Source organism: Dicentrarchus labrax, unplaced genomic scaffold (assembly GCF_905237075.1).
Source record: "Dicentrarchus labrax unplaced genomic scaffold, dlabrax2021, whole genome shotgun sequence".
NCBI classification, from domain to species: Eukaryota; Metazoa; Chordata; class Actinopteri; family Moronidae; genus Dicentrarchus; species Dicentrarchus labrax.
In genome coordinates, this window is record NW_026136701.1 from 19245552 (window position 1) to 19269456 (window position 23905).

A 23905-nucleotide genomic window follows, 5' to 3' on the forward strand; every position below is an offset into this window, starting at 1 on the left:
CAGATTTCAAAGAAATTTGGGCAAAATGGCAGCCAAAGGTTTTATCATGACACATAAGCATTATGGGGTCAAAAGAAAACACCAGTTATGGTATAAAGGCACAAACTGAATATTTTAATTAATAACATGCACACTCTATTTCCCAATACTGTCATCCTAATTTTATAAATGTTGTCCACTAAAGTTTAACATTTCATATCCAACATACTCTACATAGAAATATTCACCAAGCTTCCCCTGCAACGCTGCTCAAAGTGTGTTAATTCCTCCTGCTCTTCAAGTACTGTGGGTTATTGATACCAGCAGGAGCAGGGGCAGCTAATTCACTCCTAAACTCTGTTCCTCTAACATCTGATTCATCTAATTCTGCTTTTCCTGAAGATCTAAAACATGTTCCTGTGTGTGCTAAATTAATATCAACTACTATTGTATACTGGGTAGTAAAATTCACAAAGACAAAAAACAGTTTTTGTTATCATTCAGCAATAACATATCACACGAATCTTAGCCTTTGGAAATAGATGCTGTCTTGAAGCTCAGAGCTGAAAGCTCTGTAGCTCATGTCTGGACAGATGCTGCACGACACCCACGCCGATACAGTCACCCAGCACATTGGTGGTAGTCCTTAGACGATCCCTATCAACGAACATACAACAAAATCAGACTTATAGAATTACCACAATTACACACAAGTTTAGGGTGATTTCAAATTGTTAAGTTATTGGATACTGTTAAATTACTGTTAACCATGTAACAGGTGAAATCAATAACATTTGCTGGTATAGTTGAGAATGTTTTCATACATTTGGAGTTCTTTCCATTTAAAACAGAAAGCATGCATTTCTCTACTTGTAATTTACTCACTAACCTCCAGCTATAACTACATGCCAATCCCCAAACTTTACCCTGACCTTAAACTGTGAAACCTTAAACAGCCCGTAGAAGACGTGAAGATCAAATGATGGCCACACTTTCCAAAAATGTTCTTGTTCTCACCCTCAAAATCTGACATTGTGTACATATGCACTTACAGTATCCAATCAAAAATCAAGAGCAGCGATATGTCTTCAGTGGGTAGTCCAACTGACGCCAACACAATCACCATGGATACCATGCCAGCCTGTGGGATGCCTGCTGCACCAGTACTTGCAGCTGTGACGATCAAACTGAGCAAGAGAAACAGGCAACCCATTAACAGTGCTCTTAGGCTTGACCACACGTGTTGAGCAGTAAACTCATTATTGTAGTATTATAATATTACAATAACAATATTACTTCCCCCAGTAACTAGTAGTGTAAAAATATTTGTTCCAATATTACTTTTGTAAACTACTAATTTGAAATCCAATAATTTAATCACATCCTTAGACTAATGTTTGTAATCATGGAGGAAACTACACTGAAAAAAGTGATTCTGAGCATTTGTAAATATAACATTAATGAAATCTGTGGAATTAACAAAAAATAATCTCAGTTTGTATCTTTACATGAAAATGTATCGTTTGAAATTAATATGCATTTGTTCAAAATACAATATATTGTGTGTTTTTTCATTTACAAGCGTTATTTAGTAGTTATCCCAGTCGATCTTCTCAAGTACAAACACTCAACAAACAATAAACTTGAATAATAATAAACTCGACTGAACTTTAAGGTAAGAACAAATTTTGCCAAATAGCTGGTTATATTAGATATTACTGTCTTTTCAGTTTTCAGAATGATGTATGTGTTTTTTCCGTGTTCTGGCTTGTTTAGCCCGCCAGACTTTGTTTACTTGCTCAGATTTGGCCATTTTCCTGGTGTATGTTCTTCTAAACATGCTTCTACATGTGTAAATATGCTACGTAGTTAATAAATTTCGCTTTTGTCTGTTTTTACGACCGGCAGTTTGCACGGGGTATTTTATTTTGAAACCTTTGAACCTGAACTCTATTTTTCAAGCAGCTTTTCATGTACTGCCACAAGAGGCAGAGAAACCATGCAGAACTGGAAATTTCTTTACTACATTTTTAAATTTTGAGAGCTGCTGGATTTTGGTTTGTTTTTTTGCCTTATCAATGTATCTGAATGTAGCTGTGAATTTGAATGTAGCTGTTTTGAGCTAGGATTTCATTTCGTTATGGTGTTCTGACCTCAAAGAAAGGCTGTCAGTGGGGTTCTGATAGCATGTCTTATGCTGACGGCAATTATCCCTTCAGTGTTCATGACTCTGTGGAATGGAGTTCATATTTTATTGTCAAATAAATTTGTTTATTTGAGCTAAACAACTTCCAAGTCTTGTTTTGGGTTAAGATGCATAATTATACCTGAGATTGTTTGACTCATGTGGGTGTTGTTCATAGCATACAGTGTGATAAATCGATTTGTAGTTTGGTCCATACAATGTAAGAAGATGGTGAAAAATCAATCGCTGTTTCCCAAATCCCAAGACGCAACCTAGTATGTCTTGTTTTGCCCTGATCAACAGTCCACAATTTAAAATATTCACATCAGAGAATCTGGGATTTTTCTTCTTAAAAAAATGACTCAAAGAAAATTATCTAAATTGTTGGCAATTAATTTAGTTGTTAGCAACTAATTGATTAATCAACTAATTGTTGCAGCTCCTGTCTATTTATCAGCATGGTCAACACTTGGCTCCACGGCAGCATATCTTGACATGTGATAAGAGGATTGTCATTTCCAACACATAGATGACACATACTTAACTTTTTAAGTAGACCAAGCGTGATACAAAATATTGTGCCTGATCTACTTAAAAAAGGTAAGGCAACTTTTTGCATCAGATTATTATGTAGATAATGCAAGGCTAGTCTTTGTATAGGCTACTTAATTTCTTGAATGTAAGAAATGAGTTTTGGAAGTAAAGTAAAATATTTAATTTAGTAAGTAAAGTCAACTTAGCTTAATTAAATAGACTTTACTTATAAAGTTAAGTTCACTCATTTGCAAAACTAAGCTGACTTTACTTGATAAATTAATATTGACTTTACTTGCAAAACTCATTTCTTACACACAAGAAATTAAGTAGCCTATACAAAGACTAGCCTTGCTTTATCTACATAATAATCTGATGCAAAAAGTTGCCTTACCTTTATTAAGTAGATCAAGCTCAATATTTTTATCAATGTAGTTTGGAAGGTGGAAACGCTTTTATTCAGGGGCTGGGAATATTCACATTACTTTGATTCTAACAAACAAACAAAACTGGATTTTATTCATTATAAGTCTGAATTTTGAAGAGGACGGACAGAATTACCAATTTTGTGGGACAGTAATATAACTTACTTTTAGCAGGGAGTAATAAGTAAAGTAATGATATTACTTTTGCAAAGAGTGAGAATATGTAATGAGTACAAAACCGACTCAACTCTATGGGAACTACTCTTCTCTAAGGCCTGTACTTTTCCATTCCTTCCTATTTTAAGTCTTCAGTAACTCATAGAAACTTGGTAATGGCTAGTTGATATCTTCACAATCTCAGCTCACTCTCTTTTGAACATACCTAAGGATAATGATTTGACCAAGGTTAAACTCCATATTATTAACCTGGGCAATGAATAAAGCAGCTACAGCTTCATAGAGCGCTGCACCATCCATGTTCATTGTGGCCCCAATAGGGAGCATGAAGCGTGCCACTTGGGTGTCCATGTTGTCATTTTCCTCCATACAGTGGAGAGTGACAGGTAGGGTTGCAGAACTGTGAAGAAACAGAAAGAAAAAAAATCATTGTTCATGTGTCTGCAATGTGTTCTGTTTACTATCAAGACTCTGGCTCACCTTGATGAAGTCCCAAAAGCAGTGGTGAGAGGCTGGAGTAGACCACCTATAAACCTGAAGGGATTCTTACGTGTGACCATGAAATAGATGAGGGGCAGGGTGAAGAAACTGTGGATTATCAGGCCAATAATCACAGTGAGAGCATACATGGCAACTTCCCGACCTATCTCTCCAGGGTCTGCCATCTTCACAACCTGTCCTGCCAGCAGGAAGAGGGTTCCCACGGGTGAATACCTGTGATATAGAGGTGAGACACAGCAGAGAATAGGCAAGGAAAGAGGCTCAATGCCGGGGCTGAGTGAGCATATCCATATTTTAGTATATTCTCACAAGATTTCAGAGCTAGTGTGATACATCACCTAGGCAGTACATCACAAAAAATCAACCTTGGGCATGAAACAAACACCGGGACAGTTAATTATTTATCATAGCAAGTGCCAAAATCTTATCATAAAGACAGCATTTAATCAGCAATACAATTACAGAAATAACAGTAAGCACTAAGAGATGACTGTTGCTAGGCTCTTGTATTTGGATAGATATCAGCATAAAATTTAATTTAAATTTAAAAATCTATCTTTGTGATCTCCTCCTGTGCTTACCAGATGACTATGCTGACTAGACGCATCATGGCTTTATTCAGGCAGTCGAAGAAATCCCTCAGAGGTTTTCCCTCAGTCCCCATACTGCCCAGGGTGAGACCGAAGGCAACAGAGAAGACCAATACACCCAATATATTAATGCCATCTGAGGTGCCTGGCACTGGTACTCTGTCATCTGTAGGGGTCCCATGCAGGAATGTTGTTAAGAGTAGGTGGCGTAGTGACAACAACAACCAGGCAGACAACATAAGAGAATCTGGGTTAGACACACATTTGGTTTCGATCACAGGAATAGAAAGAAAAAAATAATCTCACTGTTTTCACTGGTTTCAGTCTCATTGATCACACCAAGACTTCCTGTTGAAACACTTCTGGAATAAACTGTTTTATACTGGATGAAAATAATTAGTGAATGATACTTGTTGTTAAGTATGAAACAGTGACGGTATGAATATATAACCAAATCATAGCCATAGCCAAATCTTACCTTTCTGAAACAAGCTTCAATCAGATTTGAGGGAATCATGTTTCTATAAATTAAAAATACAGATAAGGTGTTTTAACTATAATCTGTATAATTACATGTTACCGGTATATTTTGTACTGGAGGAAAAAATTCGGTTTCCTTGGAAGATTTTAATACATACCTGATAAGATCTAGAAAGGAATCTACAGTCTGCACAGCTTCTGCTTCACCACTAGAGGACACTGAAGCCGTCCTGGATGATTTCCCTGGTTGGATAAGAATTGCTAGGGCAATACCAGTGAATGCAGCAATAATTGTGGTGACCATGTAAAAGCTGAGAGCCCTTAGCCCAAGTTTCCCATAAGCCTTCCTGTCCACAGATGACATTCCTGAAATAAAAATAGGTGGCTGTCATAATCTTTAATAATCTCATAATAAACCTTACTGAACTCTATGTGAATAAAAGCTCATCAGGTTTGTTATGTAAAAAGAATCAGTTACTGCACACTGACTGAAAACTTTATATAAAGTGTTAAAAGCATTTTAGTCACTAGATATAGTTTCATGATGCTGTAATGATAATTACATACCACAAAACAATGGCTGATAGATGGATAAATAATGGGGAAACCTTACTGTAGATCTAGACTCAGCTCTACTGTACACACAGATTATGCTCCACTGACTGTGTCATTAGTCTTGAAGCTTAGTAATGCTTGGCCCAGTCAGTAGTGTGGCTACTGACTGTGTTTATGTACTGTGGTGATCATTATTAGGAAGCTATTACCATTTTTATGTGCAGATCTAACCTGTAATCAGACTGGATATGAGGAGAGGAAGCACCAACATCTGCAGGATTCTCATTAGAAGTTCTCCAGGAAAGGTTAAATATTTTATATCCCTGGTTGACATATTAATGGGTCGCAGAGCAAAGCCCAGGCCGATCCCTCAGAGAAACATAAACAAGAGTCAGCAAGTCAGTGCTATCAAAGGTTGAGTTCAGAATACCAAATAAAAAATAGTGAATACACAAAGCAGTGCTGAAGAAGTAATATATTAATACAAAGCAAGCAGCAGGTTGTAATTTGTCTTTACAATGATATAGTAGATTAAAAGGCAGTTTTAAAGTGTGTTAAAAAAAAAACACTTACCTATTGCAACACTGACCATTGTAAGAACAACAAAAGCATTTCTCTTGAGGAAAGTCATCACATTAGATCCATTTTGAGTGCAAGATACATGATCTGAGGACTTATTACATTTGTGGTATGTCTGGTTTCCCTGTGGTTCTGTAACCTCTACTGAGTCCAACTCAGACAGGTCATTAGGATTTAGCAGCATCTCTTTCACAATTAGTCCCTACAACCAGTATAGACTGCAGAAAAAGTCAGGAAAGAAGTGTCATTAATCATTCCTGTTTCAAAACACATCAAAACTATAATATACAATATGAAAGCAGGATAAAATTGTGATATTGCACCAATAGTTAAATTAAAGAGACCTTAAAAGTGCCAAATCACTACATTACATTAAATAATCCCATGGAAGTAACAAGCAAGTATTAAAAATTCTTACATTCTCGTCAGTCTAGTGGTAGTGATAGAAAAAAAGACTTAACGCAACTCCAGTCACCACAGTAAAGACAGCACGGTCAACAGGTGGGAAAGTCCAGTTATTTTTCTCTTGGCGGATTGACAACACTATGGCTTCACCACATTAATCATCACCTTAGTCTGTGTCCTGTCTGTGCCTTTTCCCCGAAGTCATATGGAAAAGGTTAGTGTTTATATTGAAATAAACAACAATAATATGAATGAATATGAATCAGGACAAGTTCTGTAAAGTGGTGTAGTTTTTCAAAAATAGTTATATTTCTACATATTTTTCTGAAGGGTAACTGGCTCATCATTGGTTAAATGTGCTGCTTCTGACGAACCTCCAAGTGTTTGAGGAGGGAGGATAGTGTGACACAGAAGTAGTTTATTTAGGCATAATTTGGCAAATATGCTTCAGGCGTTTACTGTGTTTAATGAGTCTGACGTCACTCAACCAATCAGATATCAGATCTGGAACTGCCCATTTTACAAAAGCCTCCTTAAGTTAGACAATTTGGCTTCAGTCCACAGAACAGGAAAATAATCTAAACAGATCTTCTGTAATTAGATGATCCTAAATCCTACAGGATTAATGTCCAGAGCCTTATTAGTTCTGTGTTAGGGACAGAGATTTTAGGTCACAAAGGTGTTAAGTCCATAGCGTCCCTAAAATACATAGTCTTAAGAGGACGATATATGGTAGTAATAGTGGACACAAGAGCTGATCAGCAAGATTTTAAGTATCTTACAGCTTCTTGAGTCCCTTTAAATCACAAATCCACTAGGAACAAAGGTCCCATCAGGACATACCAATGATCCACAATATATCCATTACCAGGTTAAGACTTTATGAATGACTCTAAAAGGATTATACTGATACAGACAAATGTTTATGACTTCCTAAACGTTTGGTCGTACCTGATCAATATATAGTGAAAGAACAAAAATATTTTTTAAACGCAAGCATTGGTGTTCAGTAAAATAATGGAGGCAGTCTGGGGTGTGTTCAATATGAAAATGAAAGTTTGCACAGTAATGAGAATCAGGATAATTCAGGTGCTAATCAACATCCTTTCTCTTTATAATAAGCAAAGGTAAGTGTACAAAACATGCTAGCAGCTTCTCATTTTTTGTCGGTGCTGTGCATCACTTTCACCGATTATAAATCTGCAGCTGATGTAACATCAGCTGTCACTAAGTAATGTTGAATCCGAGATCAACTGTTTGTTAAAGTGCTCTCAGCTGGTGTCTATACTACACTACTATACACTACTACTATCTATTGTTGAGTGTTTTAGTAGTTCCCACAACTTCAACAGAGTGATAACATATCATATCAATAATAAGCTTTTAAATGTAACTGTGGGGCCTTCAGTATTTGGATCAAGTAGCTCATGAAAAATAAAGTGCGCCAAATTTAGTCGTCAACAGCCATGATTTAAATGTGTCAAATACATATTTAATCAACATTTTGGTAAATATAACAAACTAAATGACTCAGATCAGGATATGACCAAAAAAACAAACAAACATGTCCTACGATTGCAGGGTCTGACATACTAACAGTGAGGTTTGAGTGACTGACAGCACTACAAGAAGGAAGCAGGAGGAGGAGGAGGAGGAGGAGGATGGTACCAACATCTTCCAGTTAGTGGTACTGTTCATTCTAAGGACATCCATTCTAAATAATAAAAGCATGAACTAAACCCAAGTGGGACCGGTGTCCATATAACAGTATTTCATAATTACAAACTTCTTTTGTGGCTATGAATTTTTAAACTGTGTTTATTACCACATTATCCCACATCTACTTTTTAGTTATTAGTGCTGTTTTGTGAGGTAGACAGCAGTGGCCTACATCTTGAGGGTCTATCCTGATACATCTTCATGACAAGGTAAAGACTTTCCATTGTCTTCCAGTTATGAGCTAAGCTCTTTAGCTCATATTGACACAGTGTAATCATCTTGACACACAATAGCCACGGTTTCAATTTGGGAAGTTTGAATAGCAACCAGCTCCTGTTAATAATCTGATTTTTTTAGTGTTACCCTTCACCCATCCACAAGCCCACGGCTGTCTTTTCCCCTTTCCTTGTAGGACTGAATAACATATATTTGAACTGAGTTATGGAGTACTACCGAGTTCCTCGTGAATCAAATGCTGGGTATTAAATTGAAGAGTTTTACTGGAAGATGAAGACGAAGGTAAAGCAGGAGCAGATGGAAAGAAAAACATCAGAGTCCAAAGGAGTATGAGGAGTATCAGAAGCAGCTTGAGGAAGAAAAGTGAGTAAGCAGAGATAGTAATACCGCCTACAGTGCTTAAAATAACGTATGGCTGGTGTAGTACTGAACAGGATGTCCTGCTTTAAAATGGTTAATCCGTGTGTGCTTTGTCAGGATGTATGTACACATAAGAAGAAGGAAGGACCTTGAATTACATATTAAAATGCCTAAATGTTCAAGTGTGTGTCCCTGGAAACATTTTACACAATAGATAACACTGAGTTGTATTATTTTATACACAAAAGTGAGTGTAATTAATGTTAGATTGTTTATACTAAATTGTTGAGTTGAAAGTGGCAGTAAAGAGAAAATATGACCTACATATCCATTAAGCAGGGATTAGCAGGTGTGATTAGTATTACTTAAAGTAGGCTCCCACTTCATGTTTGTCTGAGAGACACAGATGTAAACACAGACATAAACTAGACAAAAAAAGTCTTACACCTTCACATGACAGTGAAGGAATGATACAGTATTGGTATACAGCACAGTACACCCAGTGACACGGGGTGCCTCTGCAATGTGGATCATGTTGGTGGTACTAGAAATAAACTGGTGGGTTTGCATTTCCCAGGTATGATTCATGGCTATTACACAGAAGCCTTCATCTGTGTCTTTATGTATCGACACTGGTCAATGATGTTGAGTTTTCAGTCATATAATTACAACATTTTGAGAAAACTGCCAATATGACATATGAGAAAACACTGGCCTTTTTAAATTAAGCTGCTGTAACTGAAATGGAAGAAAGATTAGTTTAGGCCTGTTAGGTTAGACACTTATATAATGCTGTCCAGTACAACATCACCATGTTTATTGGATTGTATTAGATTGCACAGGTACCCAATAAACTACAGTGTATTATAACTGGTGGTTTCCTGACTCTGCATCATCAGGTATCTGAGTGATACCTGACGTTATAGTTAACTCTCAAATGACAAAATACAAAGATTTGGTTTGGTCTTCACTCAGTCTCAAGCTGACTTGAACTTTGTCTTGACTGTGCACAGGCTTTCATTTGTTTTAGGTCATAACTATTCATTTGTTACAGTGGATGGAAGTTCACAGAGAAGGATTTCAATCCATACAAGCAAATCCTTACAGATGGAGTATGTTTCAGTATCTGTAATATTTAATTGTCAATATAACAGAACAATTCCTTGATTAACAAAATTACTTCCCAAATACACAAAGGTGAATTCTATTAAACCTAAGTCTTTCTTAATCTATCACAGTGTATATTATTGCTATAATAGCTTATCAGATAACATGAAGTTGATTTCAGTTTTTTTTTATATATATAAGTGTGTGGGTGTGAATTAGGCAGTTGGAACTTGTTTGCCTGTGTGACAACGTGTAATACTTGTGTGACATCAACGGACGTGAGTGAGGCTTATAAGGTAGCTTTAGGTGGGGGTTTATTTCCTTGGGGCTCAAATTAGCCAGAGAAGCAGATTAGGCTCCGTGTGTAATAACTTGTCAGGGCTCAATTTCAAGAAGCCACCATTAAACACATCTTGTAGACAGTGTGCTTTAAAACAATAATTATTTAATCACCTTACAATGTTAGGTAATGCTGAAGGTAATGGCATTAAGGTCTCATTGTCCAATTGAAAGTGTGGCAGCCTGTTTAAGACTTGTTATTTCTTTGAATTCAAGTGGAATAGGGTGTTCAATAAGACAGTTTAAAGTTTTCCATTTAGAAAGTTTATTTGAAATTATTAAAGCTATCCATCAGACTAGAGTGTAGTAAACGTAAAAAAAAAAAAAAAATGTTAGTCTGCATATAATATTTCACAAGTTTAACACTTGTTTGAATTTAATTCTGCAACTAATTAAACAAGACATGTCAAAACTAGGGCCTGGCTGTTAAAACAAGAGATTACTTCATTAAGCTATTAAGGATAAGCTACACGTCGTCATTTTACTTAATGTACGTAAGACACAGTATCTAGGTCTTGGCTGTCACAGTTTCAGTACATCCACACTGGGCAGAAAATTCTGAAATTGTTCGGACTACAGAAGATCCACTGAGCAGGAAGCACAAACCGGTATCTCAGTAAATGCTGTGATGGTCTTTGGGTACAGATGACACAGCAGTGTAAGGAAATAGGGTGAAAGAGCGCTGTCCTGGCCAAGATGTCAAGTAACCGCAGATCCGTGTCAAGCTGCAGCTCTAAGTGCTGCTAATCTTATTAAAAAGAGGGTCAGGACCTGGGCAGACCACCCTTAAATAGAAATAGGTTGAATGTGGAGATTGTCCTATAGCACTGATGACGACATTACTGCAGGTACTGGGCTTATAACACAAATGACATTAGTTCAGTCTTTTAGAATTAGGACAGACAGGTAAATCTGGGTTTAGGAAGTGAATAAGTAACTGTTTATTTTCTGCCTAAATTAAATTAGCCAAACCCCACTTTCCAGTGCTGAGCAACCCCTAGGCATTTTATCTATTTATGGGGCCTGATCTAATATAACATTTTCTTCTTCTTCTTCTTCTTATTATTATTTTAAGAAAACAACTGTCTACTATTCTGCCAAAACAAAATAATTAACCCAAACCTACACCAGGGTAACATACCTTAACCTTAACCAAAGTAATGTGACTGTAAAGGAATCTAATGTTTTCCCTTGCCAACAACATTACTGTAACGTGGTAATGCTGCTGATGACAAGACTGTGATCTGAAGCTTTACTCAAAGCCACCTGCTTCTCTGTCTACCCTTTAACCTTTTAATACACTGTCCTTATGCTAGGACACATTGTTTGGGCTAAGGCCTCTTGGATACAGAGACATAGGACACATTCAAATGTGCAACAATGTTCATATAATCATGTAAACAATAAATGGATTGTATATTGAAGATAGAAAAAATAACAATTTCGCTGCAGAGTAATATTGCATTTAAATTCCTCTTTAATAGCATTAATAGTATTTTAGCGAACATTCAAGTTTCTTCATCCCATATATTTGTTTTATATTTTCATATTATTACTTAATTCATTTTATGTATTACAGTACAAAACATTGTATTCCACAAATGACTCAAATACAAACAGGTTAAAGAGGTTAGAGTTTAAGATAGAATTATTAACCATAGGTCAATTAAGGTCCTAATCGGGATGAGTGGAGGGAGGGTTAACTCCATTGACTATTATGACAGACCAAAAGATTAAAAGATAAAGTAACTAAATGCCCCCAAGATTTTTACCTTGCTTAATGAGTTTGTCTGCATCAGTTAGAATATTAACAAAGCAGGCTTTGAACTAGCTTAGAAGTAGGACAAAAATATTAAATAAATAGTAAATATACATCCACTTCAACTACAGTATCGTCTGTTCACCCTGTGGCTTGTATGTGCACCGTGCAGGATTCTGAGTTGCTTGTACCTATAAAACATAAACGGTTAAATCTAGTTTTAAACATTTTACCCTGACACCTGCCTCTCCCCTCTGTTACTTGACAGTCAAATTAGATTACTCGTGTTTTAGTTAATGATTAAAAAATAAATCAAATTACATATATTTTGACATTTATAGCCATGTGAGATATCCTTAACTGACATTTAAAATTCTGAGAATTAAGTTTAAAGTGAGTAAAGGTTTTTAAGTCCTGTAAAAGGAAAAAAAGGGATCCTGTTTCTAAGTGGCTAACACAAAATGATCATGAACCAGCACGTCTACGACTGTACAGGATGTGACGGAGTCAGCTTTTTCTTCACATTTCAGCTCAAGCTAATCACATGACCAGTCTCTCAGCATTTTACCCTCCCTTTCCATCATCTCCCTGTCATCCCCCTGCTGGTCACCATCCCCCTTTCCCCCTGTAAGCTGACACAGCGCCTTCAAACATTAGCTGCTTTCTTCCTAATAGGATCTCCGAGGCTTAAATTGTCATCTGATAAAACTAAGGAGCTTGATAGCTATGCTGCACCCTCTTAACCAATTTGTACTCAATTAGGATAATGGGGAAACAAGCAAAGAGGGGACAGCTTTAATATATTAATGTGATAAAATGATTATCAATTTCCCTTGCCGACGACCTGGGTGGTATTAAGAGTATCTTGCAAGTCTCATATGAATATTAGCCATTCATAACAGTAAAGGTCATCAGAATTATTTGAATTAGATCTAAGAATGTGTTCAACATTATCTGCCAACAGTAGCATAACATTTCCAAGAACAAATGTCCAAACACAAATGTAAGAGCAGGCCTTTGAATTATTTATTATAGATTAAACTCCATGTAGTCATTTCAAGGCCCCTGCACACACTGTACATGCAGGATTGGCTCCTTGTTAGAACACTACTTTGACAATATATTTGATTTGTGAAACCAACAGAACTGAAAACTACCAGTCATTTAAAACTGCTTACATGTGATAATACCTTCTTAATTAAGGAATAAATTAGTGAAGAAAATAGGCTGTCTTTGCATCCTCTTTTGTTTTGGTGCATGTATCAAGTTGGAGAGAGATGGCTCTGCAAAACTCTCCTCAGGCCTGACTTTCTTTATAGTCACCATATGTCAGCAATCTACTTGGCAAATCCCTGCCATGAGGGATCTCTAAGATCTTTATTTCATTATTCTAGCAGCAAAGCTTGTTGCTCACAGGCAAAAGTAATGGGCTTTGTATTCTCTGCTTCTTGGAAAATAACCCTGTCAACCAAGAAAAGGTGTTCAGGCAAAGCCACTTAAAACCCAGCCATTCTGCACGTAGAAAGCTTTGGCCATGCAGCCTAGTGTTGCCAGATGGCTTTAAACTTGTTAGCTTTTAAAGTTCCTCAGCTGCTTAGACATGTGCCAATCGTGCCAACAAGTGTTAACTCTCTGTGCATGTCCGTGTCTTCTAGAGGATAGTGTATCCATGGATGGGAGCCCCTTGATAGCTATGCTGCAGCCTCTTAACCAATTTATACTCAATTAGGATAATGGGGAAACAAGCAAAGAGGGACAGCTTTAGTATATTACCATGATAAATTATCAATTCCCCCTTCCTACGACTTGGGTGGTATTAAGAGTATCTTAATATGAGCCATTCATAAAGTGGGCAAAACAGTAAAGGTCATCAGAATTATTTGAGTTCGATCTAAGAAAGTGTTAAACATTATCTGCCAACAGTAGAGTAACATCTCCAAGTGCAAATGTCTAAATACAAATGTAAGAGCAGGCCTTTAGACTTATCAAATAGCAATAAAAAAATATTTATTATAGACTAAACTCCATGTAGGTGTGTCATTTCAAGGCCCCTGCATAAATTGTAAATGTGGTATCATCTCCAGCCCCCCACCACCACCACCAAGACCCTGCAAAGGATAGGCATGTATAGATGAATGATAGATGGAAGGATGGATGTCAAAATGTTTGCTGGGTATGTTCACTGAAATTTAAAGTGGGTACTCCAGTGATTTAGTATTGCACTTCCATAAATCAAAACAGAAGCAGCACAGGCCAAGATATCAACTCTTTTTGTCCCTTGTATGGGTTAAGCAGCAAAAACCCTGGAGCCTACATTTCCCACAATGCAACGTGATAATATATTTATATTAGAACTCCACCTGCATACATGTAAAGTACCACATCTTTCAAATTAACCATGTCTAATTTGTATTGGTTTTCTTACAGGGAACAGAATTTACTGAGTGCGTACTGCTGTATTATTATTATATTTTTAACGAAATAAACATTTCTTGGCAACAGCTGGATGTACTGAATTACTCTTCTTATCATTTGGATCACTAATTAATTATCCTCTCAATGTTTTGCCTAGCTAGAACAATATTTTGACGATATATTTGATTTGTGAAACCAACATAACTACCAGTCATTTAAAACGGCTTGTGTCTAATGTGAGAATAACTTATTAATTAACGGATAAATAAATGAAGAAATTAGGCTGTCTTTGCATCCTCTTTTGTTTTGGTGCATGTATCAAGTTGTAGAGAGATGGCTCTGTGAAACTCTCCTCAGGCCTGACTTTCTTTATAGTCACCATATGGCAGAAACTTACTTGGCAAATCCCTGCCATGAGGGCATCTCTAAGATCTTTATTTCATTATTGTAGTGCACAAAGCTCGTTGCTCACAGGCAAAAGTAATGGATGTTATATTCTCTGCTTTCTTGGAAAAGAACCCTGTCAACCAAGAAAAGGTGTTCAGCCAAAGCCACTTAACCTACAGCCATTCTGCACATAGAAAGCTTTGGCCATGCAGCACAGTGTTGCCAGATGGCTTTAAACTTGTTAGAATTTAAAGTTCCTCAGCTGCTTAGACATGTGCCAATCGTGCCAACAAGTGTTAACTCTCTGTGCATGTCCGTGTCTTCTAGAGGATAGTGTATCCATGGATGGAAGCCCCTTAATTGGATCTTTAATACATGTCAAATGGTATTTAAATCTTTTTAAATTTTTGAACTTTTACCATTCTCCTATTTCATGTAATAATTGCTAGCAGCATATGATGAAAAATATGTAATTTATCAGCAAACTGTGGGGTTTTAAAGTAAGTAAGTTAGTTAACTTAATATAATAAAACAGTAAGTATGCTCTTGTGGTGCTTGGTTAATGCTTGAGATTTAATTAAATGAAAAACACATAAATCTGCATAACATTTGTTTTTTATGCACCACTTCTGTCAGAGTTTTTGTTTGCCCTGCAAAGAACTCCTAAATATAGCTTCAGATAGGAGGAGTGAGGTCAGAGGAAATCTCTAGTGAAGTCTTTAGGCTCATTAAGGTTGGGATTGATCTCTGCAACACCTACTGTAGCTGCCACAGCTTGGGTGTGCCAGCTGGCATAGGAGAAACTTGCAGGCTGCAGAATAAACACCCCCAATGCCCCGAACCAATTCTACTGTGAACTATCAGAGGCTGAGCAACAAGACTTTTTGTAAAAAAGGTCATCTTATTTGTTGTGTATTCATTTAACACATGTAAACAATATGATTGTATGTCACAATTTTAACAGAAACATTTGAAGGGATAACGACTGGGTTGACACTTATTACACTAACTGCTTCTCTAGACCTGTGCTTCTTCAACTCATTACAATTTTGGCTTCTGGTAAGTCCCCCCAGTATAAACATAGAAAATGCAGCATCAGACATTAGATATTTCTAAGTTTGTATTATTAAAAGGTGCAACTTATTAGTTGTGTACTATTCAGAGTAACCTTTTACAATTACATATATTTAGTTTAAATGGAGTTAATAATACAGTTGGAAACCATTATATCATTTTTATTCCAAAAGCAATGCTGCTCATAAAGAATTAAGAGCCTTCTTAAATGAAACTATTTTTCGAATACAAGTCTTTACAGTGTTTAACCATTCAAGTTAAAAGTCCATCTCTGTGTCTTTTCTCCCTTACATTGTCTATAATGAAGGGATTAGCGAAAACTTTCAGTACGAGCCATTATCTTTCAGACAATAGATTATTTGAAAGAAAGTTTTGTTGAGGCTTCATTAGCAATGGCCTCCCTCTGTGGTCTGAATGCAGGACACATTTGGAGCAATTACTTGACCAGAAAACAACTGTCAGTCATTCTTAAAGGGGAAGGATTCCAATTAATAAACCTCTTAGACCCCTTGGTTTTACGACCATTGCCCCACAAGCTTTGGTGTCTTGTTTGGTTAAGGAGAGTTTTGTCAAGAGAGAAAGACATTACATGTGCTTGTTGCACAGGACTCCAACAGCTCATTTGCTCACTTGTGTGTGGGGGATTTCAAGGACTTAGCTGGGAGTAACAAGTGCCTACAGTAGATACCGTTAGTGTCATTTGTCTACTTATGGACTACAGAGACACCATGCGCGTAGCATAGCCTGTGCTAGGAACCTGAAGGAAGGTAAGATTACTTGATGTACTTTCTTACTGTGATTTCAGTCAATTATGGTATTTATTGATGTATGGGTTTCCATTATGCTCATTTTTATTCAAGTAAGAGATACAAATATGAGTGCAGTTTGCCTTTTGATGCCTCTCAAGATATTGTCAAATGTCTTTGGGTAGATTCTCTACCAACTATAATAAGATTCAAGATTCAAGATTCAAGAAGCTTTATTTATCCCAAGGGAAATTACTGAGCAACAGTTTCAATACAAAGGTTGGAAAGCAATACAAGGTTAGAGTAAAAATAAGCTAACATAAAACATAAAATAAAATTTAAAAAATAAATAAAATAAAATAAATAATAATAATAATAACAATAATAACTTGGTGAAATTTCTTGGCATAAAAAGGGAAGATATTCACACTCACTATTTAAAGTAATTTGTCATAATAATCTAAACAAGGAAACGGGTTTGCTGCACTAGGATCTGATTTCCACTACAACTCTTACATTACTTCTTAAATGTTAGAGCACTGCTTTACTGTCTTTTTTCTCTTCTCTCATTCCTTTTCAGACAAAGATGTGAGTTTGTTCTTCTTTTGCATAAACAATACATTCAGCCTCACTGACGAGGTCCTTGAACGATACGGCCCACGCGTGTCGCATACAGTGAATCTGCTCCATTCCACGAGAAGGAGAACAAACGCTGTGTAGAACAACTACTCTGCCTCGTCTCGCTTGGTAGAATTTTGCTTTATTTTGAAAAGAAGAGCTTAAGTGTCTCCAAAGGCTCGGATGCATTTGTCAATGGATACTCTGGGAATAGTGGACGATAGTTGCCTGGACAACTATGACATGGCAAAAGGTGCTGGGTCAAGTGTTGGGGGCAGGGTCCACAGTATCGACGTCATACTGGGATTCACTAAAGACAAGGACCCTTTGCTCCATTCGGTAGGAGATGATGACAGCCAAAAAACAAACATAGAAAACCCACAGCACCCTGAGAAGCAGGTACCGTCAGACCCCTATGGACACCTTCCAGAGCTGGGTGACAGCTCCCAACATTCTTCCTACCACGGTGAGTCTTTTCAAAAAGTATCATCAGTCAGAAAAACTCTCTCATACATTTTTTCAGGATCAAGGATTAATTTGGTCTTTAACGGTGCAACAAGTTGAATTAGAGCTGTACTAAGTTTGTCCCGTTTAGTCCCACACAGTTTTATTGAACTACATATTGAACCAGTGCCATTCTGCATAGACATTCAATGTCACCTTTTAGCAACCACTTTCATGATGAGTTATTCACTTATTTGCAATGACAGTGATGTGAAGTAAATGTGATAACTTGTACTTTAAAGCCTTCAATTTGCAAAAATGAGCGAAAACGGCGGGGCTTTTGGTGAGTGGAAAAGGAAGAGCATAATACTGAAGTGAAGCGCAATCATGTGCTTCTTTCTAAAGATAAAACGTACCCCAGTCATTTCTCGGAAATGCTATTTTACTGGACTCTCACATCTACAGTAAAACAACAGAGATACGAAAGCCAGCCAAAGGAAAATTCATAAATAACAAATGGCTGATAGCGTCCAAGATAACGTTACCTTTGCTCATGAGTGCTTACCATATCACAAATAGACTCTGTGTCTGTATTTAATCTTTATAAAGCTTAACTAATTGCAATAAGAAAATATATTATGGCTGCACCTCAACTTTATATTAAAGGTCCAGTGTTTAACATTTAGCAGGATCTATTGGCAGAAATGTAATACAATATTCATAGGTATGTTTTCATTCTTGTATAATCACCTGAATATAATAATCCTTGTGTTGTTGTCCACCACGTTGAACTGCCATGTTTCTACGGTAGCCCAGAATGGACAAACCAAACACTTGTTGTATATAGGCCCTTTTGCATTTTTTCGCAAGTTTCATGACCACTGTAGATGCAGTGGTCAGTTAGTTGCAATCTGAAACTTCACTGCTAGATGTCACTAAATCCTACACACTGGTCCTTTAAATACAAATAAATTGAACATCTTTCAGTTTACAGCCATTTCCCTGTAACATGTCATTCTTTCCTTCTCTCACTACTAATATGAATAAAGGGTACATGCCAGGGTCCTGGTATCAATGGCACATCTATATGGAGGAAAGATAAGATTAATGTAATTAGTTATTGTACACCTTTGCTCTTCTCGCTGTGTGTGAGAGAGGTCCAATCAGCTTGATATATTTTCTATCTTTGGTAACTTCGGGATGGTGAGCAAATTTGAAATAATGTTCAGTGGATCAGAGCAATTTGTCCAGCATTTGTCCACACAACAGGCCTTTGTAAGTATGGACCCACTGGTGGGTCTGGCAGGAAATAAGGGTTTAAGAAGCCAGTGAAATTAGCCTTCTGCAGGTCATTACTACCTACTGCAAAGCAGCTACACTTATTAAGGTATGCTGTTTGATACAAACTTCAGCTTTTGTTCACTTTGTTTTATAGACATTGGCATGCCCATAAACAACTGCAGCTCACATTGTGCCTGAATGTGGCCTGCTGATACAATTCCACATGCCTCCTGTCAACACAAGAGACACAATGTAAAGAAAACATGACTCTGAATAGAACCTACTAAAGCTAAGCTATGCTTGATAGCTGAATATATTAATGGTATATTGACATAGCTACAAGGTATGTGAACGGTACAGTACAGGAGCCACAACAGACAAAAGCCAATGAGTGAGCTACAACTGAACAGGCCAGACTGTGGAGGACAAACAGATGGACAGTGGAGATTTCTGTACCTAATATACACTGGGAAGGAGAGATTTGTTTCTTTGAACAATGTAATACTGTTTTCTGATGTAAAAGGTTTTTTCTAAAGCAAGACTTTCATATGAGCCCTGACAGAAAATTAGATTTCTTTTAAAGGTCTGTCTGCTAGATTTGCAGACTACACACCTCTATGAGGGTGCTTAATGCCTCTAACATGTACGGATATAATTATATGCCAAAGCTACAGAGTTCACCATGTTACAGTAAGGATGACACACTTTAGATGGGATATTGCTGATCTGGAAACACTTTATTTTTCCTTTCAGCAGAAAAGAATGGCAGCAACTTTTGATTTTTTTGATCATCCCTTACTCGTGGCTTGACCTTTAAAACTATCATGCTTTAAAGATCTCACTGTACACTGAGCCTTTGTTGCTTGGCATCATTATTTCCAATGATCTGCTGACCATATTGCTACAAACAATTTGGTATATGAACAAGCTTTGATGCATCACACACACACACACACACACACACACACACACACACACACACACACACACACACACACACACTTGCTCTACTGTACTATCTATCTACTGTTTGTGCAGAAGCCAACTAAAGTCCCATTAGAGGAGGTGGGGGCTCGTAGATTTAAGTGGTAGCATCTGTTACTATGGGATTACTGCAAGGGAAGAATTCAGTGAAAGACGTGATGTAATTTGGACTTGCCAAACCCCTGGTGTTTATAAGCTCTCAAATGTATAAAGGGCATCAGTCATTAAGCTCTTTTAACATGATGAGAAAAGTTTAGATTTCACTTTTTGTTTGGGCTGTTTATTACATTTATTTTGGAATTACCAACACATAAGCAAAAATGTTTTCCTCCAGTAGTAAAAGACAGCACACCGTATATTAGATCAGGGATAAGTGTTTGATTGTTTGTGCGTGTGTGTATCTGTCACATATTGCTGGACCCATAAGCCTGAAAATATTATTTGTGAATGTTTCGGAGGTTATTTAGGTTTGAGTGATTCACAAGTTTTGAAAAACTATTTCAGGATCGGTCAATATCTAATGTTGATTCATGTTTTGTGTTCTTCTACACACCCAAAAGGTCCCACACACAGTCTAAAGTAAAGCAGGCAAATCCTGAGCATCATCAGAGCTGTCTAAAGAGTCATTTCAGAAGCTAATGTGTGCTGAAGCTATGTTCATTTCAAAATGTATTTCATATGAATAAATATTGATCAAATTGTCTTCACCAAGATTCACTGATATGTCATTTAATTCTCTTGGCTGAGAGGTTTGTTTTTGTAGTATTAGATGTACACTGGTTGTACCTCTCCAAGAGCCTTAATTGCTCCATTAGCTCCACCATTCTCAATCTGTCCTAGCCAAATAAGATTTGTCAAGATGGCACTGTTGCCAAAATCAAAGGACTGCTTACCGGCTTAACACCAGCTGCATGCAAGTCGGTTGTTTCAAATGTTACAATCATTTCTGATGTCTGAATCTTACACACCTTGCTATGCATCCCGTCCTTCATTTTAGAATCTGACCTCTTCTCCGGTGACAAGAGCGATGAAGAAATGAGCAACCTGCAGAAGGAACTGGATGTTGCCGAGGGGTCCCCGGAGGCCATCAAAGAAGAAGAGCACACTAAAAAGAAGCACAGAAGAAACCGTACCACCTTCACCACCTACCAGCTTCATGAGCTCGAGCGAGCCTTCGAGAAATCCCACTACCCCGACGTCTACAGCCGTGAGGAGCTGGCAATGAAGGTCAACTTGCCTGAGGTTCGAGTTCAGGTAAGAACTATGTGAGATGCTAATGGCGTACTACTGAAAAGAAAACTGCAGTTAAATTAAGTTATAGGCCTCGTTAGGCAAAACATATTGAACAATTTATCCTACACAATACCACAATTTATTCATCAATGCATTAGTAAGTTGTCCCATCCGTCATTTCACTCCCAGCAGCAAAAACGGTTCTTGAAATGAAATGGAAATTATTGTGGACGTCAAATACATTTGAAAGTTTCCGTCTCCTGCACCACGTAGTGGTAGCATCACTGCAATCGTCTCATCTTCATTTCTCTTTGTCCAGGTGTGGTTCCAGAACCGGAGGGCCAAGTGGAGGCGTCAAGAGAAGATGGACACTAGCACAATGAAGCTGCATGACTCTCCCATGCTATCCTTCAATCGTCCCCAGATGCCTCCTAACGTGGGGCCAGTGGCCAACCCGATGCCCCTAGATCCCTGGCTGACCTCGCCCATCTCCGGTGCCACGCCTATGCATACCATCCCGGGGTTCATGGGTTCGCCACAGGGCCTGCAGCCTGCCTATCCAAGTCACAGCTTCCTCAACACCCCACCCGGCATGGTTCAGGGTATGCAGCCAATGGGCCCTCCTCCCTACCAGTGCTCACCCAGCTTCAACGATAAATACCCGATGGAGGACGACAGGAGTTCCAGCATCGCAGCCCTCAGGATGAAGGCCAAAGAGCACATTCAGTCAATGGATAAAACCTGGCAGCACATGTGATCTGATGAGCCACTGCGGACAGATGTTTGAGCTGCTCCCCGTGAATGTTTACAAACTGCTTTTCCACTGTTTGTTTCGCGTACCAGTAAAGAGGGTACATGACACCAAAGGGGTCTGATATTTTTTCACTGACGTTTAAGCAACTTTGAAAATTAATACAAAAGTTTTTTAGCCTCAAATCTATGGGGGTTGTTTATTTTGGTTTAGCTCAGAAGGTTTAGAAAAATACTTGTTTGAGTACAAGAAAATCTTCAACCTGAATGTTTTAACACTTGTGTCAACAGTAATTTTGTATATTTCAGACAGATTTCAGACAGTACTGACAAACTGCAATATAGTATATGAGAGGCTAAGTAGAGCCATGTGGTCAGTAGTAGCAACATTTTTGTATTTGGACTTACTTACTTATTACTTGATGAGAAATTTAAAAAAAAATGTATACAAGTTGGTTGTCTTAATTGTCCTTTTTTGTGGAAGTAAGATATTTTTATTAAAAAAAAAAAAAAAAAAAAAAAAGCAATACTGACCCTACTTCTGTCTACATGTACCTGTAAGATGTTCCTGCTCCACTAAAGTGAAAATATCTTCATGAGGATTATTGAACTTTGAGGACATTTGCTGGCATCTAAACTGAATTTGTTCTTTTTACCTGTACGTCTGTTTGGTTGGGTTTTCTGTATCTTTGTAAATGCTCTCCAGCATTTTATTTTTTGTTGTGGTACATTTTCAGTTATGTTGAAAATGGGCACAAACAAGTATTTTAAAACCACTTCAATTCAAGTTTTGATTAGGTTTTTCGGAAGTCACAGAGCGTAATCTGGCTCAGAGGCTAATTTAAACAGACAAGCATACTTCTTAACACCTAATTACTGCTTTTAAAGCGATTAACCCCGGATTCATAGACAGCGTGCCCTCAGATGCCCCCGACAAACCCTTTTCAAGACCCGTTTAACTTTGTGACCATTTATATTATTTCTAATTTACAGATATGGCATAACGTATCAATGTTTTTTTTTATTATTACGCACTATCTCAGTCTTCATCCTTATTGGTAAAGGATGCACCTCATTGCATTATTGACAAAATAGTCACTTAAGTCAGCTGGATTTAAAGTGCAGAAGTTAATAGGTGCTGGCAGCCTCTCATACCTTTGGAAAGTGGCAGTTTGATCTAACTGTTGTATTTGGTGTGTGTGCTGGATTAGCAAAATACATGTTCTTTCTGGCACTGGAAAGAAAACAGACTTATTTAGAGGTGATACTGAGCCTGTGGCAACACTTTGAGGGGGAAATTATCTGGCAATGGAAGTCCCTGCAGACACCGTAATGAAGTGTAAGGAAGAGTTATCATTTTCAATCACTTCCAAACATTATGTGCATATCATGGCCTTTAGAAATGACAGCATCCACACTGTCAGATTTACAGGTTTTTGTTGTTTTATTTTGTTTATAATCCCTGTTGACAACAGTGGACTAAAAAGCCAAAGAAATAAAAAAGAAAATTTCTTATTACTAGAACAAACATTTATAAATGTGCGAGGATGTTGATTATTTTTGAATTTTCTTTTTCAATTGCTATCATCATATACTAATTTTATAGTCCTTTTCAAGTTTCTTTAGAACGTGACTTTTATTTTCCATGTGCTAAACACAGAATAAAGTTACAGTAGCACCAACTAGAAGCACTTTGATTGTGGATCTTGTTTTTCTTTCTCCACACGCATTAGTGAGCCACCAACATGACTTAGTGCTGTTAATGAGCACTGGTGTACAATAGGCCACGTAAGCTGTGACAGACGAGCTGGCCTGATGGAGGCCTGTTGTGTTCGTCCAGGCCTGTGGACCTTTGCCAGGCCGTTAGACAGATGAAGCTCCACTCCATCAGGCCCAACCAGGGGTGTCAGGAGGCCCCGCCTGCTAGGCTGCAGAGGCCACAAGGGCTCAAGCTCTAATTGCCCTCCAGTAGCCTGTGTGGCTTAGCTGCTCCAATTTATTTTTGGATGGATAATTGTATAGAGGTGTATTTTGCATCTGAG

At 37.6% G+C, this 23905-nt stretch overlaps 2 protein-coding genes across 5 annotated transcripts; one reads left to right on the plus strand and one right to left on the minus strand.

Moving 5' to 3' along the window:
• Nucleotides 1-4: 4 nt before the first annotated feature.
• Nucleotides 5-6683, minus strand: LOC127364918 (excitatory amino acid transporter 1-like). Of its 4 annotated transcripts, XM_051402619.1 has the most exons (11): nucleotides 6424-6683; nucleotides 6000-6223; nucleotides 5658-5795; nucleotides 5030-5237; nucleotides 4870-4912; nucleotides 4698-4773; nucleotides 4383-4557; nucleotides 3781-4014; nucleotides 3506-3700; nucleotides 1032-1166; nucleotides 5-636 (listed from the first exon to the last, which is right to left on the minus strand). In XM_051402619.1, the coding sequence occupies exons 2-11, from the start codon at nucleotides 6187-6189 to the stop codon at nucleotides 537-539; spliced, it is 1494 nt and encodes a 497-aa protein (XP_051258579.1). In that variant the 5' UTR covers nucleotides 6190-6223; nucleotides 6424-6683; the 3' UTR covers nucleotides 5-536. The 4 variants fall into 4 exon arrangements, with proteins under 4 accessions (XP_051258579.1, XP_051258578.1, XP_051258581.1 ...); XM_051402618.1 differs by having other exon boundaries at nucleotides 4698-4912; XM_051402620.1 differs by having other exon boundaries at nucleotides 538-636; nucleotides 3550-3700; nucleotides 4698-4912.
• A 9675-nt stretch (nucleotides 6684-16358) lies between these two features.
• Nucleotides 16359-23391, plus strand: rx2 (retinal homeobox gene 2). Its single transcript, XM_051378323.1, has 4 exons — nucleotides 16359-16574; nucleotides 17134-17637; nucleotides 20878-21134; nucleotides 21433-23391. The coding sequence occupies exons 2-4, from the start codon at nucleotides 17355-17357 to the stop codon at nucleotides 21868-21870; spliced, it is 978 nt and encodes a 325-aa protein (XP_051234283.1). The 5' UTR covers nucleotides 16359-16574; nucleotides 17134-17354; the 3' UTR covers nucleotides 21871-23391.
• Nucleotides 23392-23905: the final 514 nt, after the last annotated feature.